The 17102-nt window shown below is 39.8% G+C and overlaps 1 protein-coding gene across 1 annotated transcript in view; it reads left to right on the plus strand.

The window, feature by feature from the left end:
* The window catches only part of pcnx1 (pecanex 1), a 30812-nt gene extending 14351 nt beyond the window's left edge, over nucleotides 1-16461 (plus strand). Inside the window, exons 12-35 of the mRNA XM_062995674.1 lie at nucleotides 512-665; nucleotides 839-871; nucleotides 1023-1191; nucleotides 1962-2072; nucleotides 2180-2271; nucleotides 2359-2468; nucleotides 2957-3065; nucleotides 3308-3400; nucleotides 3508-3658; nucleotides 3844-3985; nucleotides 5086-5263; nucleotides 6140-6248; nucleotides 6970-7099; nucleotides 7192-7466; nucleotides 8100-8353; nucleotides 8605-8835; nucleotides 10481-10581; nucleotides 10721-10871; nucleotides 11518-11748; nucleotides 11960-12234; nucleotides 12846-12982; nucleotides 13208-13428; nucleotides 13563-13703; nucleotides 14248-16461. Of these exons, the coding sequence (XP_062851744.1) occupies nucleotides 512-665; nucleotides 839-871; nucleotides 1023-1191; nucleotides 1962-2072; nucleotides 2180-2271; nucleotides 2359-2468; nucleotides 2957-3065; nucleotides 3308-3400; nucleotides 3508-3658; nucleotides 3844-3985; nucleotides 5086-5263; nucleotides 6140-6248; nucleotides 6970-7099; nucleotides 7192-7466; nucleotides 8100-8353; nucleotides 8605-8835; nucleotides 10481-10581; nucleotides 10721-10871; nucleotides 11518-11748; nucleotides 11960-12234; nucleotides 12846-12982; nucleotides 13208-13428; nucleotides 13563-13703; nucleotides 14248-14388 (3739 nt within the window). The 3' untranslated portion in view covers nucleotides 14389-16461. The remainder of the gene's footprint in view (nucleotides 1-511; nucleotides 666-838; nucleotides 872-1022; nucleotides 1192-1961; nucleotides 2073-2179; nucleotides 2272-2358; nucleotides 2469-2956; nucleotides 3066-3307; nucleotides 3401-3507; nucleotides 3659-3843; nucleotides 3986-5085; nucleotides 5264-6139; nucleotides 6249-6969; nucleotides 7100-7191; nucleotides 7467-8099; nucleotides 8354-8604; nucleotides 8836-10480; nucleotides 10582-10720; nucleotides 10872-11517; nucleotides 11749-11959; nucleotides 12235-12845; nucleotides 12983-13207; nucleotides 13429-13562; nucleotides 13704-14247) is intronic.
* Nucleotides 16462-17102: the final 641 nt, after the last annotated feature.

Here is a 17102-nt window from a genome sequence, read left to right on the forward strand (position 1 = left end):
AACTGAACTGGGAGAAAAAGGGTGAAATGCTCATCTTCTACAGCCGGATGAGTTAGTTCAAGGAATCCAAAGAATGTTTTCAATCCACAACGTTCTGCTGTTAGATGAAATTAAAGTGCATAATATTTTAAAAACTAGAATAATTCAGAGAGCACATAGAAACTCCACAGTCTGATTTTCATTTATTTAGAAGAATGTCTTTATTTGTTATATAAACATATACAGACGTCCAGTAAAATAAAATCCTTTCTTAGCGTATCCCAGCTTGTTTTTTTGGAAGCTGGGGTCAGAGCACAGGGTCAGCCATCGTACGGCGCCCCTAGAGCAGAGAGGGTTAAGGGCCTTGCCCAAGGGCCCAACAGTGGCTGCATGGCAGAGCTGGGATTTGAACTCTCAACCTTTCAGTTGATAGTCCACCGCTCTACCCACTTCGTTTTTAATGATAAATCTGATATCATCAAACTCACTGTCAGACTTTGTGACTTGTAAGGTTCTGCTGTTTGTTTTTGAGGAATCGGGAGGTCCTAGAAAATGTCCTGGCTGTGGTGCTGGCAGTGTTGGTGGCGTTTCTGGGTTCGGTTCTGCTCATCCACGGCTTCTTCACAGACATCTGGGTCTTTCAGTTCTGCCTCGTCATTGCTAGCTGCCAGTACTCACTTTTAAAGGTACATACACACATTATTTGAGTATTAAAATAATGAATCGCTTCAGCTGCATCACTAGCACATCCTTCCTCTAGTTCTTCTTACATCGTCGTCATCTTCATCTATTAGTACGGTAGAAGGTAAAATTCTTCCTCAGTCTCTCTCAAAAACTCTTTTGTTTTGCTTTTTTACAGAGCGTTCAGCCCGACTCATCCTCACCTCGACATGTACGTATCTCCATCACACACGCTTTTCCAAAATGGTTTTGCAATGCCAGACATAAACAAGAATGCACATCTGGAGAGCACCAAATCTGTTTGTCTGATGATTTATATACAGGGTGGTAAGGCTGTTTCTCTCTGTATTTCCATGTTTCAGGGTCATAATCGGATCATAGCATACAGCAGGCCGGTGTATTTCTGTCTGTGCTGTGTGTTGATCTGTGCGTTTCACTACAGCAGCATCAGATCAACATCACAAACCACACTGTATGGAGTCAGACTGACATCATCACGGCTGCTCAGCTCCACTCGAGACCTCGTCATTGGTACACACACACACACACTGTACGGTGACAGACTGACATCATCACGGCTGCTCAGCTCCATTCGAGACCTCGTCATTGGTACACACACACTGTACAAAGTCATGCTGATCTTAGATGGGTGGGGCTTGATTGGTGCAGCAGTCTATTTCAGTAGTTCACCTGTCTGAGGGAAGGGAGGCTGGATGAGTTATAGCGTCTTGCAGACAGCAGGTGAGCTGTCTGCTTGATGTACCTACATGAGTGGTGGAAAAATACTTTAGTCTAGCGTGTTCCTCCATACATGTTACAGCTATGTGTGGGAATCCGACACTTGCTGGTGAAAAAAGAGTACCCACCGGCTGTGGGGTCTGGTACGGACCAACAAAATTGCAAATAAATGAATTTAATCCTGGTGATGAGGTGAATGTGTCACAACACACAGCACATCCAACCCTTTTGTGTATGGGGCTGCCTAGTCACCTACAATGAGGACATTGGAGCAAAAAGAGAAGGCTGGCAAAGACGTGTGCATTATTTACCGTGGACGTGATGGAACCAGAAGGCACTCTTGGACGATCCACCTGCTGATAACGTCCTGGTACCACAGGAACCCATCAGATGTCTTAATGGGTCAAAGTTAAATGTAATATAAAAGTGTAACATGCACTTAATTTTGAAATGAATTCGAATTTTGAGGCTGAATTGTACAAAAGGAGAACATTACACACATGAATCTATATAAAACTTTTTAAATCATTTATCTCTCTCTCTCCCTCACTCTCTCTTTCTAGTCTTCACCCTCTGCTTCCCGGTGATATTTTTTGTCGGATTGCTGCCTCAGGTCAACACCTTCCTCATGTACCTATCTGAGCAAATAGACATCCACATGTTTGGAGGAAATGGTAACACACACACTTCCAATTTTATATTTGATTATATCTTATAAATTCCTAAATACTTTGCAGTTTCTGTAACCCTTTGTATAAACATTTTTTTTCTTTTTTCTTAGCATGTACCAGTCTTCCCTCGGCTTTATACAGCATTCTCCGCAGTGTTGTGACGGTAACATTGCTGTTTGGACTTTGCTACGGAGCATTGCAGGTATATCTTCAAAATCTCTCTGAAGGTTGATTTCATTGTTCATGCTGTGTGTGTATGCTGATGCTGCTGAATGTGTGGGTGTTGCAGGAGCAGTGGGATCCTCAGCACATCCCTGTGTTGTTCTCAGTGTTCTGTGGTTTGCTGGTTGCTGTTTCCTACCATCTGAGCCGCCAGAGCAGCGACCCCACCGTCCTCATGTAAGATCAATGAGATGGAAGAGCAGATTTGTACAAACACAGAAATAACAATTCAGCCATAATGAGATCAGAGCAAAAAGTCCAGACTTAAAACTCACTCACACACTCATGATAATGTTTATGTACTTTATAATAAACAGTTCTAATGTCGGTTTAATAAAAATGCAGAAATAATAAATGTTATTTCAAGCTGAATTTGGGTCTCAGCAAAGGTACCAGCCTGCTTGGGCTGTCAACTTACACTAAGGGCAGGCAGGAGGGCAGCAACTCAGTTTGTCTAGATGAGCCTCCAGCATGGGTGTTAGAGGAATGCTTAAGTAGAGCGTGTTCCTCTGTATGTGTTCTTTGCACGTGTCTGAGGAGATCTGATGCTAGTCTAGTGATGTTGCACATGAAAGTCTACCTTATGCACTTCTAAACTGATATTTATGTGTGTTTGTGTGTGTGTGTGTGTATGTATGTGTGTGTGTGTGTGGTTGCTGCTTCAGATCTTTGGTTCAGGCAAAGGTTTTTCCCACTGTGGTGAAGGAACAAAATCCAGAAGATCCACTGGCCGAGATACAGGACCCTCTACCAGAGAAACTCAGGAACTCTGTGGTAGGAACACACACACACACACACACACACACACACACACACACACACACACACACACACACACACACACACACTTCTGAAACAGCACCATTTACACACACACACACACACACCACAGCACAGTTTACACACACATGCACTACAACACACACACACACACAAACTGCTTCACACAAACACTACATACACTGCTATAGAAAATTTTAGCTGGTGTGATAATATTGTTACTGTGTTTGTTTCAGAATGAAAGGTTGCAGTCAGATCTGATCATGTGTGTGTTGATCGCTGTTCTCTACTTCGCTATTCACGTCAGTACCGTCTTCCTCGCCCTACAGGTACTCACTCACACACACACTTAAGAAAAGCTCCTTTACCTTCACTATAATTAAAATATTTTAATGTTAGATGTTAATCTTCTCTTCTGTGTGTGTTTGTGTTTCAGCCGTATTTAAGTTTTGTGTTGTATGGGCTGGTGGGGGCAGTTGGGCTCTTCACTCATTATCTTTTACCCCAGATGAGGAAACAGCTGCCCTGGTACTGTTTCTCTCATCCACTGCTCAAAACAAAGGAGTATTACCAGTTTGAGGTGCACGGTAAGAAGAAACCCCTCCTAATTATTTACACCTCTCTTGATTTTGCGTTTTCAGCCACACCCATCTCTAATTGATGAGATGCTTAAATGAGATGCTTCCATCTTTGTAGCAACAGTTTGAAAACAAAGGCTAAGATGGAAGCTGTGAACTAAGCTTCTTTTTACATTACACACGTGTGTGTGTAGGTGCGGCTCATGTGATGTGGTTCGAGTGGCTGCATTTGTGGCTGCTCTTTGTGGAGAAGAACGTTCTTTATCCCCTCGTCATTTTAAATGAACTCAGCAGAAGTGCCCAGGAGATCGCCGGCCCAAAAAAACTCAACACTGAGTAAGTAACATTGTGTGCATGACAGAAAACCATGTTACTGTGATCAGGGCTGAGGATCTGGCTGTGAGATATCTGTATTACAGTTCACTTCTATTGTAGGGTAATAGCATGACCCAATGGACCGGCGGTCCTCAACTATTTCACTAAGTGGACCAAGTTCTGCAGGCTACATGCATGCATTATTATACTGTGTATAATGACAGACCTTGAATACAAAAGTGCTGGTCTTTAAGTGACCCTCAGGCTGAAGACTAGATAAACCATACCACTACTGTTCTACTGACTTTTGGTTTATCTTACCAGCTGATTGGTCACAGACGTGCTAATGACCTTAAAGCTGTAAATGGTTAAAATCACATCTTACTGATATACAGAAACAGTATTTCCCACCTTAAGCACTTTGTTTATCCAGGCAACTACTGCTACACCTAGGATGAAGGATTATTTTCTTATATTGCCCTCACTTTGGGAATAGTGTTTCAGATTACACCAAGAACACATGTTGTATACCTGTTTTTAAATCCTGCCTTTAAGTGTGTTATATGAAAAATACATTGTATAATGTATAGAATATATTATGAATAAATAGATAATATATTAACACTATTTAATGCATTGAATATTCAGTGTCAAAAAATTCAAAAATTCAGATCATTAATAGCAATACCAGTAAAATTGGACTAACCAGTTCAGTACCACAACATAATCAGCTGTCATTATGAGCAATCCTTTATTTAAACTGTATTAAACAAACTATATGAACTGTATAACTATTATTAAATAAATACATAGTCTGTCAAGTTTTAGTTCAGTTATCAGTGCTTTAAATAGTTACTGGAAGGTAGTTTTATTGGTGTAATAAAACACTCCCACCACTAGAAGTAACTGATTATCAGAAGAAATCAGCAGTGCTTGTTGGTGTAGTACAAACCAGTTTTTTAGACTTTTTAGATTTATAAACATCTTTTATTTCTAAGTTCTTGCACAGAGACTTTAAGAGAGAGAAACTACAAACCCAGAACTCAGTGGTGAAAATTCTTATTTTGTGGTCAGCTAGACAGTATTGTAATAAAGTCCCTCCATGTATCTGTGTGTATTAGGATAGGAGCTTTGATCTTGACCGTAGCGGGGTTGAAGTTGCTGCGTTCATGCTTCAGCAATCCTGCATATCAGTTTGTCACGGTTCTCTTCAGCATTCTGTTCTTCACCTTCGACTATAAGTATCTCTCCGAGACTCCACTGCTCAACCTCTTCATCATGTCCATCATCTTCAGCAAGGTGTCACATACACTCATCATCAGACATTTTGTCCACAAGTTCAGCTGAGGTCAAAATGTACATACACTTGTAAGTGGCAGGTTGGTCATTGCAGAGTTGCGATGCAGATTTCTGTGATTTCTGTAACTGTTCTTGTTCTGTGACTGGAGGATTGGAACCCACATGTATAAAAAAAAAAAACCTCACCATCTATCACCAAGCTTCTGCTCCAGCTCTGGTTGGATTCTTGACCACCTCACCTGATAGGATTGAGTTCAACCACATTTTGATGGTATTTTTGAAGTATTGTGGATCCTACCAGAACACCTAGTAGCTACAAAACAGACCCAGAGTGTAATACAACCCCCATCATGCCTTGGTTCAGATTAAAACTCACAAACTTTGGTTGAGGTTAAAGGTGCTGATTTTTTTCTGCTGGAGCTTCTTTCTTTTATGGCAGCTTTTAAGCCCATGATGAAATGAAGCTCGGTCGGCTGTAAACATAACATTTATATTCAAGATTTAACTGAGCATCCAGATCCATCCCTCTCATTTGGAATTTTTTCCAACCCTTGCATATAGACCACTGTTCCATGTTCTTCTGGACAGTTGTTTTTAATCACCAGTAAGGAACTAGGAGGCCATGCCACAGGTTCAGAAGACATTAAAGAAGATGCCAGACATGTCTCTTAGAAGTGTATGTAAACTTTTTATCTCAGTTGTTCCTGAACTCAAGAATTAGACTTGGCTGAAGCTTAGTAATAGCATAATCATAAAATACATCTTAGTGGATTTATGGTAGTCAGCAAACAGAGGTTACGGAGTAATGTTATGGAAAAATAAACCAGCAGGGCCAGAGTACAAGCTGATGTTTTTATTGTGTGTGTGTGTGTTTAGCTGTGGGAATTGCTGAACAAGCTACGCTTTGTTTACACCTACATCGCTCCGTGGCAGATCACCTGGGGTTCAGCCTTCCACGCCTTCGCTCAGCCCTTTGCTGTTCCTCGTATCCTTGTACAGTACGTGTGTGTGTGTGTGTGTTGGTGTTTCCTTTTAAAGCCATTTTTCCTAACTAGGATTGGCTGTACCTTCCACAAGTGGTTGAAACAGTATTTTTATAAATATGAAAAGTTCAAACAGAGGAATGAGAATAAAACTGGCTTCATTATTGCATTGTGTTTTTTAATAGTGTAGAACCAGTTCTAATGATACAATATACTAGTTTAATAGACCGTTAGGTTGTTAATTAAAGATAGATAATGCGGTCGCTCTCCTGAAGTGTTACTGCAGGGGTCAAATGTTTATTTATTTATTTTTAAGTTTTTTTTCCCCTTTAACTCCCAATCTAGTCATTTCAATCACAGGTACTGCTATGGTCCATGTGACTACTCCACCCTCCACACAGCTGTCCAGACCAGTTTACAGATTACATATAGATTATGTACATAGGAACAGATACGGTCCAACCTTCCCTCGCTCAGAGATGGCCAGTTGTGTTGGTGTGGACACACAGTCAGGTTGGTGTCTCTGTAAAGATTGAAACTCAGCAAGCTCCAACACTTGTGGTGTTAGACCACTGCACCACCCGGGCGCAGTCATTATAATCCCACTAAAGGTTTTGTGGGACTCCCTGGGATTTTTTACTGAGTCATGACTTTAGAACTTCATGCTCACATGCTCACCTCAAACTACATAGCTTCTGGTCCTTAACTTTTACCCTTTTCCAGATTCAGCCATGCTATTTGTGCAGGCGATCGTGTCGGCTGTGTTCTCCACACCTCTCAACCCGTTTCTGGGCAGCGCCATCTTCATCACATCCTACATCCGACCAGTGAAATTCTGGGAGAAAGACTATAAGTAAGCCCCTCTCACCCATAATTACATCCACAAACGTAATGATGTGTTACTGAACGTGTATTAAGTGTATGTATGTGTGTGTGTACCCGCAGTACAAAGCGAGTAGATCACTCCAACACCAGACTGGCCTCTCAGCTGGACAGGAATCCCGGTTCTGATGATAATAATCTGAACTCGATCTTCTACGAGCACCTGACCCGGTCTCTACAGCACTCTTTATGTGGTGATCTGTTACTGGGGCGTTGGGGAACCTTCGCCACTGGAGACTGTTTCATCATGGCATCCGATTACCTCAATGCCCTTGTCCACCTTATTGAGATCGGAAATGGCCTCGTTACCTTTCAGCTCCGCGGCCTTGAGTTCAGAGGTCAGTCAAGTGTATATGTTATTTTTAACAATATTGCTTGGAAATGTGAGGGATGGGTGAAGACATACTACTGTAGTGTAAATGGGTGAGGACAAACTGCTGTAGTCTGAATTGGAGGATAAACTGCTGTAGGCTAAATGGGTGAGTAAACCGCTGTAGGCTAAATGGGTGACTAATCTGCTGTAGGCTGAATGGGGGATAAACCACTGTAGGCTAAATGGGGGAAAACCACTGTAGGCTGAATGGACAGGGTAACTGATTAAGGCCAAATGGAGGAATAAACTGATGTAGGTTTAATAGAGGGTTAAACTACTATAGGCTGAATGGAGGGATAAACTGCTAAAGGCTAAATAGACAGGAATAAACTGCTGTAGGCTGAATGTGGGGATAAACTGCTGTAGGCTGAATGGGGGATGGTTACTAGTGGTTACTACTAAACACAAAAGTGTTATTGCATCATCAACTACAAGAGCCAATCATGTTCCGACATACAAATGCAGACCATTCAGTGCCAATTGATGAAGTGAAAATGGGAGTGGAGACAGTGATTACAAAAGACACATAAATTGAATGTTGATTTGGTAAATGTTACCACTAATGATGTTTTGATGTAACTAAACACCTTGTGTGCAGGAACTTACTGCCAGCAGAGGGAGGTGGAGGCTATAACAGAGGGGGTGGAGGAGGACGAGGGCTGCTGCTGCTGTGATATTGGTCATCTTCCTCACCTGCTTTCATTTAATGCTGCGTTTGTTCAGCGCTGGCTTGCTTGGGAGGTTCTGCTATCCAAATACACACTGCAGAGCTACAGCATCACTGAAAACAGCGCCGGTGCCATGCTACAGGTCTACGAACTACGTCAGATCCTCACCACCTACTACGTCAAGGTACCAAACTTTCAAACAATACATATCAAATGAACTTCAAATGAATGCCTATGGTTTTGGAAAAAATTTTCAACATGTTCATGGTCAAGTATCCACATACTTTTTACTATATTGTATGTATACGTATTTTAATCAAGTTAAAAAAAATCTGTGTTGATTATTTATTATGTGGCTGAATGGTGAGGGTTTGATATTTAATGTTGTTGTTTGGTAATAAATAATGAATATTTTTGGGATTGATCTTTCTGTAGGGAATCATTTATTATGTGGCCGCATCCCCAAAGTTGGAAGATTGGCTCTCTAATGAAGCCATGATGGAGGGATTAAAGAACTGCAGTGAGAGGAACTATGTGGACTTGGACCCGACCTTTAACCCCAACATCGACGAGGATTATGATCACAGACTGGCTGGAATCTCCAGAGAGAGTTTCTGCTCGGTTTACCTAAACTGGATCCAGTACTGTAACACACAAAGATACAAGGTACACACACACACAGTACTGTAACACACAAACACACAGTGAAATAACACACAAACACAATACTGTAACACACAAAGACACAAGGTACACACAAACACACACAGTACTGTACACAGTACACACGTATATAGAAGGCACATACAGACACACAAAATACTGTAACAAAGTGTTTTTCAAACTTTCTTTCAAGCTACCCACATTATGCTGACTATTTTTTACACAACCTAGACAACACAAACGTGTTTGCCGAATGTCTCTCTGTTTTGCTCTGTATAATCTGGTCACGCTGTGGTTTACAAGATGTAATATAAATAGGGCTGTCAAACGATTAAAATTTTTAATCGCGATTAATCTCAGAATTTCATATAGTTAATCGCGATTAATCATTTAAAAAAAAAAAAAAAAAAAAAAAAAAAAAAAAAAAAGTAGTTGGTTTTAATGTTATGGCTGATCGGTGTACATACACCAACATACACAAAAACTCATTCACAATCAACACAGTCTTGTTCCCTGGGTTCTGACAACTCATACTAGTGACTATATTACTTGCATCTTTGCACAATATTGCATTGTTTTTGCACCTTATTCTACCTGCTGCTATATAAACCCTACGCTGCTAACTGGATATCAGAATACGTTTTTATTAGGGCTGTCGAAGTTAACGCGATAATAATAACGCGTTCCAGTGTTGCCAGATTGGGCGGTTATCCGCCAAATTGGGCGGATTTTGTTGGAAAACAATTTAATAGCATTTAAATAACACTTCTGTTTAAAAGAAAATATTCAGTTTTAAGAAGCACCAGCATTGTAGAAGGCTATTAAAAGTAAAGTCAATTTTCAATGCTGATTTGGCTTAATGGTGTTGGTCAGTCTGTATCATATTCTTGAAATGATAAAGTATTGCAAAGGAATATCTTTGAAATTCTTCCTCATAATGTTAAGGTTGCTATATTTTGGTTTTTCACTTGTCAGGGAAAATTAAGAGAGAAAAAAGCTTATTATTATCATGCGTGTGATATACTGTATATCATTTACGTGATTCACGTTACCACTGTACGTCACTGAGCTGATATGTGTATCGGGTGACCAGTGGGTAACGGCGTGTTATGTTTAAGTGTGATGCTCCAAGTTGTGGATTAAGCAATAAAGACAACACGTTCTCCACATAACTAGTGTCATTTGTATTTCGTGGTTAAGTACAAAACATAACAATGCGGGTCTTCGTGATGTAATTCTACATGGCACTCACTGCCTGTATAGGTAAATTTTTCCTGTATAGAATTTGCGTTAACGGCACTATTTTTTAAAATCGCGTTAAATTGTGGTCTCGTTAATGCGTTATTATCGCGTTAACTTCGACAGCCCTAAATATAAAGTCTCCACAAGAAGGCGGTCATGTACAAGTTCATTTCGTGTTTCTTAGCCTGTTAAAATTGGATTGATTATTATTATTTTTCTCTGTGACCCATTTTTTTTGCCCCGTGACCCTTAGGATTTAAAAGACTCTGCTGTAACTTACTCACAGTACTGTAATACACACAGACACAAGGCACACAAACACAATTATACTTACATTGTCTGTTGCTTCTATTGTGGTGTTTTAATACATAATCATTCATTAATGTGTGTGTGTGTGTGTGTGTAGCCATTGGACAGTGAGAAGGACTCTGCATTGGTGCTGCTGTGTTTTGGATTGTGTGTTTTGGGGAGAAGAGCGCTCGGCACGGCAGCACATCACATGTCCAGGTAAGGGCGCTGTGTCAATAAATAATTTTCCTGTGAATTATTAAGTAAAAATCTACACAAATAACAAGCTGATATTCCTCTGTGTGTGTGTGTGTGTGTGTGTGTGTGTGTGTGTGTGTGTGTGTGTGTGTGTGTGTAGTAATTTGGAGTCCTTCCTGTATGGGCTGCATGCTCTGTTTAAAGGAGATTTCCGGATCTCCTCGGTTCGAGATGAGTGGATCTTTGCTGATATGGAGTTGTTGAGGAGGGTGGTGGTACCTGGGATCCGCATGTCCCTCAAACTCCACCAGGTCTGAACTTTACTTGTTTATTTGTATGTGTGTAAACTGTGTGTTTGCTTTAAAGGTTTATATAGATTTAGAACTCATACACACCTTACATGTGAGATAATACACTGATCTGAGTGTGTGCTATTTCTTAACTAGCCTTATTTATATGACAAACAAGCATGAACAAACTCCATTACGCTCATGAACAATTGAACACTACTGTACTGTTAATACTCGGGACACTTGCACATCAAAAACTACCTATTTCATTTATGTAATGGCATACACAGGATTTTCACCTTTACTTCCATTTCATATTTATATATTTTTATATTTTCTATAGTTTTTATATTGCACAAAACTGCACCTTTTTAAAATTACAATGTAAATTGCACATGCTAAATGTTTACAATGTTTTCTATGTTTACAGGTATGAATGTGTGTGTTAGAGAGAGAGTGAGCTGTGTGAATAAGATTGTCTGTATTGTATTTTTCGTGCACTGCAAGCATCTGTGTAACCAAAAACAAATTCCTTGTATGTGTGAGCATACTTGGCCAATAAAGCCCGATTCTGATTCTGATTCTGATGTGCTCCAATCATTCAGTCACATCAAATGAACAGTCACAGTAATGATTGAAGAGCATATTTAATCTCTCCCTTTCTCAGGATCACTTCACGTCTCCGGATGAGTATGACGACCCATCTGTACTGTACGAGGCGATCTCATCTCATGAGCAGACGCTTGTTATCTCTCACGAGGGCGACCCAGCATGGCGCAGTGCCGTGCTCTCCAACGCTCCTTCACTCTTGTCACTCCGTCACGTACTGAATGAGGGAACTAATGAGTACAAGATCATCACGCTTAACCGCAGATACCTCAGCTTCAGGGTCATCAAGGTATGGTGGAGACACCTAGACTGGTATAATGTATACATTGTCTTTTGAGCAGGTAGTGTTGCCCAGCAGCAGCAACACAGGTTCAGTCCAAGCCGCCTCCAATAACAACCTGTTGGCTGGCCTAATGTTTCTAGGATAGGTTAGGACCCACCACCTCCATGATCAGGATAAATGGCTTACTGTAGAAATGAATGAGTTCTTCTGTTTGCAGGTAAACCAAGAGTGTGTACGCGGCTTGTGGGCGGGGCAGCAGCAGGAGCTGGTGTTCTTGCGGAACAGGAACCCGGAGCGTGGTAGCATTCAGAACGCCAAGCAGGCGCTGCGCAACATGATCAACTCGTCTTGTGACCAACCAATTGGATATCCCATCTATGTCTCGCCGCTCACCACATCCTACTGCAACACGCACACACAGATCAAACACACAATGGGCGGAGCCATCAGCATCGCCAGCATCCGTCACTTCATTATCAACACCTGGCACAGGTACAATCATCTTGTTGTAGATTTGTGTGTTGAGGTAGGATTGGGAGTGAAGAAGTATTGCCCATCTCAGGTGGCAGTTATTCAGGTTGGTTGTTAGACCAGCTCCATGTAGAACATCTAGAACCTTCCAGGATGGAAACTACACAAGAGTTTATTGTTCCTGCAGCTGTTGAAGGAACAGTGTAGGACACATCTTCATTTTCATCTCAGGCTTGTGAGTAGACGAGAAGTAGGCAAGGAGGTAGTGCCTCAGTTGACTCTTCTTTGGGTTGGTGGTTAGTCCAGGATGCACTAGGAGTCCCATTGTTGGGGTGGCAGCTTATGAGTAAAGAGACAAGGCCATAACAGCTTGCCCATTGCTAGAGTACACTAGGGTATCTAACAACATGGTGCTGATTCTACTGTATGCGTTTAATGTCTAGTTTCCAAAGCTCCTGTTATTGCTCCTGTTATTAAGGTGGGATGTTTGTCTGGGGAGGGAGGAGGGTTATACCTTCCTGGCATTAGAATATTCTTGGGGTTGGTGGTTGATCCGGTGCTAAAGTGTGTAGGTTTTGTAGGTAATTTATATGTGTGTTTGTGTGTGTGTGTGTGTGTGTGTGTGTGTTTAGGTTGCGCAAGGGCTGTGGCGCAGGGTGCAACAGTGGTGGCAACATTGAGGAGTGTGACCCCGGGAATTCAGGCAACACAAGCGACACCCAAATCAGACTGACTGGCCTTCAACACACACACACTCCTCTTTCATTGGGTAACCACGTACACACACAGGCAGAGTTTTAGTTCCTACATTAAGGATTATCTGCACCAATTTGGATATTTCTGAATCTTCATGTTTACAAGAAATGGAACAGGATTTTCAGCAGGGTTTGACAAATTTGCTCTGCTCGGTTCAGTTTGCATCAATTCTTGTAAAAGCCAAATTCCTGAATGGTCTTAAAACTGGTATTAAACATTCCTCTCTGTCTCTCCGTAGGAACCAGTCAGAGTTCTCAGTCAGTACGTTCCTCTCTGGTGCGACACTCTCCCACTCGCTTGTCTGTGGCGAGTCAGTCTTCGTCGTTCCGCTTTAACGGTAACAGTGAGCCAACATCATGCAAGCGGCACACACACTCTCTCACGCACACACACACACTTGCCGGCCTGCTCGAGCATCAGCAGCAGCCCAGGAGAGAGGATATCTCCTACAGAGTACAGGTGAGACAATGAGGGATGTGTCCCAATCTAGATTATCATCACTCCCTTTCTGCACTGGGCACCTGTTCTGTATGTCGTTCCAATGATGGTTTAAAAAATACAGATTTTCATTACTGTGTGTGTGTGTGTGTTAGATTGTAGATGTGAATCAGGTGTTGGATGTGATTAATCTGTCAAAGCGGAAGGAGCTGTTATGGCCTGATGAGTCGATGAGGTTGAGGGCGGGGCGGAGCTGCTGGAGGGACTGGAGCCCTCTAGAGGGCATGGAGGGACATGTGAGTACACTCACACACTATATCAAGGCATCTGAATTTACCCGTGAAAACGGGGGGGGGGGGGGGGCGGGGTTGGACGCGAGCCTTGTCCAACGGTTAATTGACAAACAGTAGTGTGTTTTCAATCAGTAATATACATCACACAATAGCATTGTTTACATTATTTACCTTCCTGCTCTATTAGTACTGCAGGAAGGTAAATATGTAAACAATACAATTTGATAACTACTAAAGTTTAGGGTTCGATTGCTTTTTCCAGAGTCATTAAAGATAAAAATGTGTAATAAAAAGGGGCCGTTAATGCTACATGTTAATAATCATTATTATGTTCAGGTGATTTTACCTGCAATATTCTAAATTCAGATTTGATTTATTTAATTAAACTGCCAGTTTCTGGCTGATCTGCTCATCTATATTAAGTATTTTAGTAAATCTGATCTCATATTCATTAGTGGATCCAAATGCTAAAGTCACATGATCTGCTGAAATTTCTTGTACATCCTTTATTTGTGCTGTTAATAAGTTATTACTTTTCTTACTTCAGGTGATTCACCGGTGGGTGCCTTGCAGTCGGGATCCTCTCATTCGCTCTCACATTGATAAATCCATCCTGCTGGTTCAGGTGGACGATAAACTGATTCCCATTATAGAAACTGGAGTAATGGAACTGGGAGCGGAGGTGTAAACACACACATACACATACACACACACACACACACACAGTCTTGCCTTGCTGTGTTCCGCTGCATGAGAAATCGGACCTGATACAGATATTTCTGTTTTATTTCTGACCAATGTTTATGCTTTTGGATCAAACTTTATATGAAACCTGTATGCTTGTTATAAATAATTATAGTTTAGCCTAATATAATATAATTATTTATTATTTACTAGCATTGGTTTATGAGCATTTTATAAACTCCAATAATAACTTATTCTTTGCCTGATCAAAAGTGCGCAGAATTTTCCCACAAGCCAGCAGCCGTTCTCTTCAACATTTAGCATCTGGGGAAAGTCGAGCACAGCAACATTAACAGTTTTTTTTAATCAAAATCCCACAAGCTACATGAGATTTAATCACTCTGTTGATCTGATAACCTTCTTCCCCTTTTCCAAGCAGCTGCAGGATTTACCAGTTATTTTACTTGGTATCAGTTCCTTTTTACGCTGTAGATTCTGACTGTCGGGGGGAATTATTTGTAGTTTTTCTATTACAAAGTTGGTAATTTTCATCCCCTAGCAAGTAAAGTGTATGTTTAATAAATGTTTATATAAGCATAATTGTAATGTTCATATCATTTTATATAGAAGTGCAGTAATAAGCAGATATTTAATATGGTAATTATCTCCAGACATTTTGTATGACTAGTGTAGTAACATTAGGTCATGCCCCTTGTTACCTTCATAACAGCATTAACACTGTTAGGTTATGTTTCCTCATTTACTTCCTTTCCATTTTAGCCACTTTTCCACTGACACTAACTCAGCAGAGTTTGTGCAGCCCAATTTTTGTTCCAAATATTCCTAAATGCTTTTGATAGGATTAAGGTTTGGTAAGTGTGGTATTGTTACTCCTATTGTTATGAAACTCCTGTTTCATCAAGAACTAGATTTGGACCTATGTACCTACGTTTGGCATCTTGGATTAATTTTGCTTTGCTTTCAGAAATTTAGCAATGCCCAAGCTGCTGGCACAGCCTCTGAATTCTCCATGAGGCTTTTGGTGGTACTGAATCACACTTAAATCTAATGCCATGTAAATCGCTCTTTCCAGTCCAGTGATGAAGAACCCACTATAAGGATCTTCCAGGCAGTGAATTAACAGATTAGTATATAAAGTATCCAGCTTAGTGTATAAAGTTTCTATCCAGAAAATCAATTCATTTTAGTTCATAATATTGCTTTAAAATGCTTACAAATCAGTGTTATGGTAATTAGGAATCATATTAAATAAAGGCTTCATATATTGTTTCACCACATTTTGCTTTATTTTTGTTTTTTATGCATAATGGAAAAACATTTATAGTTTCATATAAACAAATATGTACTTGTTCAGAATTTTATTGGTTTACAACAATGCTTTAATGCAAGATTTAATATTGGTTTGATATTTTCCCGAACAAATGGAGCATTGGGATGCTCAAAGCTTCCTCATACAGATTATATTCCAATTATTACATTACATATAAAATAATATAATATATACAGATTTGAATAGTAGTTTATTAATATTAATTATTTAGTTGCTTGACTGGCAGTGCTTTATAATTTTTTTGTTATTATTTCATGATTCTGTTTAAAAGAGAGGATTAGAAGAGGATTGATTGCTAGTTGCACTGTTATTTTGTACAATATTTTTGATTTACAGCAATGCACTACAATCTGTACATGAAATCACTTTTTTATTTATTAAATGCAGTTTTAATGATCATGCCTTGAGAAAAAATGCAATCGTGTTTAGGGATTTCTTTCTTAAACCTGAAGGCAGGAATGGTTTTTACTGAATATAGATAGTTGTATATGAAAGTTTATTATTATGATGGCGATTATTATTGTATGTGGATGTATAAAAGGGATTTGCTCTGAATATTTATTACTGTGCTTCTTTACATTTTGTTACATATTTTTCATTTATGGTACAAAAATCAAAGTTATATAAAAATTGTATAAAGGACCATCGGTTTAAACAGAGCCGAGCTGAAGGACTGTTTTCTGTTTAATCCTTTTTATAAAATGGTAATAAACGAATTTGCTTTAACCATTGAGTGTTTGTTCATTTTTAATATATATTATAATGTATATGTTTATATCAATCTTTAAAATTGAAATGTTAGATGAAAAATATTTAAATTATTTTTTAACATCCATAAAAACTTTAAAAAGGTTTTTGGGTTATCCTTTAAAAAAAAAATAGGTTTAAAATGTGTTAATTGTGTCGTTTTTAAGCAATAGAACACTCGAGGTCGTGTGTTATCGCGAATAACACCGAAGGTGAGTGCCGTAGATCATCACAGCCATGATGTTATTCGCGATAACACACGACCTCGAGTGTTCTATTGCTTTTATACAACAGTTTTTACAAAATAAAGAAAGAAAATAAATAAAGAAACCCTGAATTTCATAAGAAATATGCTTTAATATTGACAATACCTTCCGCCAAAAAGTAGTTCCACAAGGAATATAAAGTTTAACACTACAAAGCAGACATCCCAAGTTGCAAAAACTCATTTCAGGGAGGTAAGAAGAACAAGAAGAAAAAGGCAAGAACCTCCGAAGGGAAAAAAAGAAATAAAACACACCAATATGGGTGATATGGGTGATAACAGAACTTCTAGGAGCTGCTAACTGGGCCATTAAGCTAACTGTTCGCGTTACAAACACATTAATGTTCCCTACATA

Source organism: Trichomycterus rosablanca, chromosome 5 (genome assembly GCF_030014385.1).
Source record: "Trichomycterus rosablanca isolate fTriRos1 chromosome 5, fTriRos1.hap1, whole genome shotgun sequence".
Classification (NCBI taxonomy): Eukaryota; Metazoa; Chordata; class Actinopteri; order Siluriformes; family Trichomycteridae; genus Trichomycterus; species Trichomycterus rosablanca.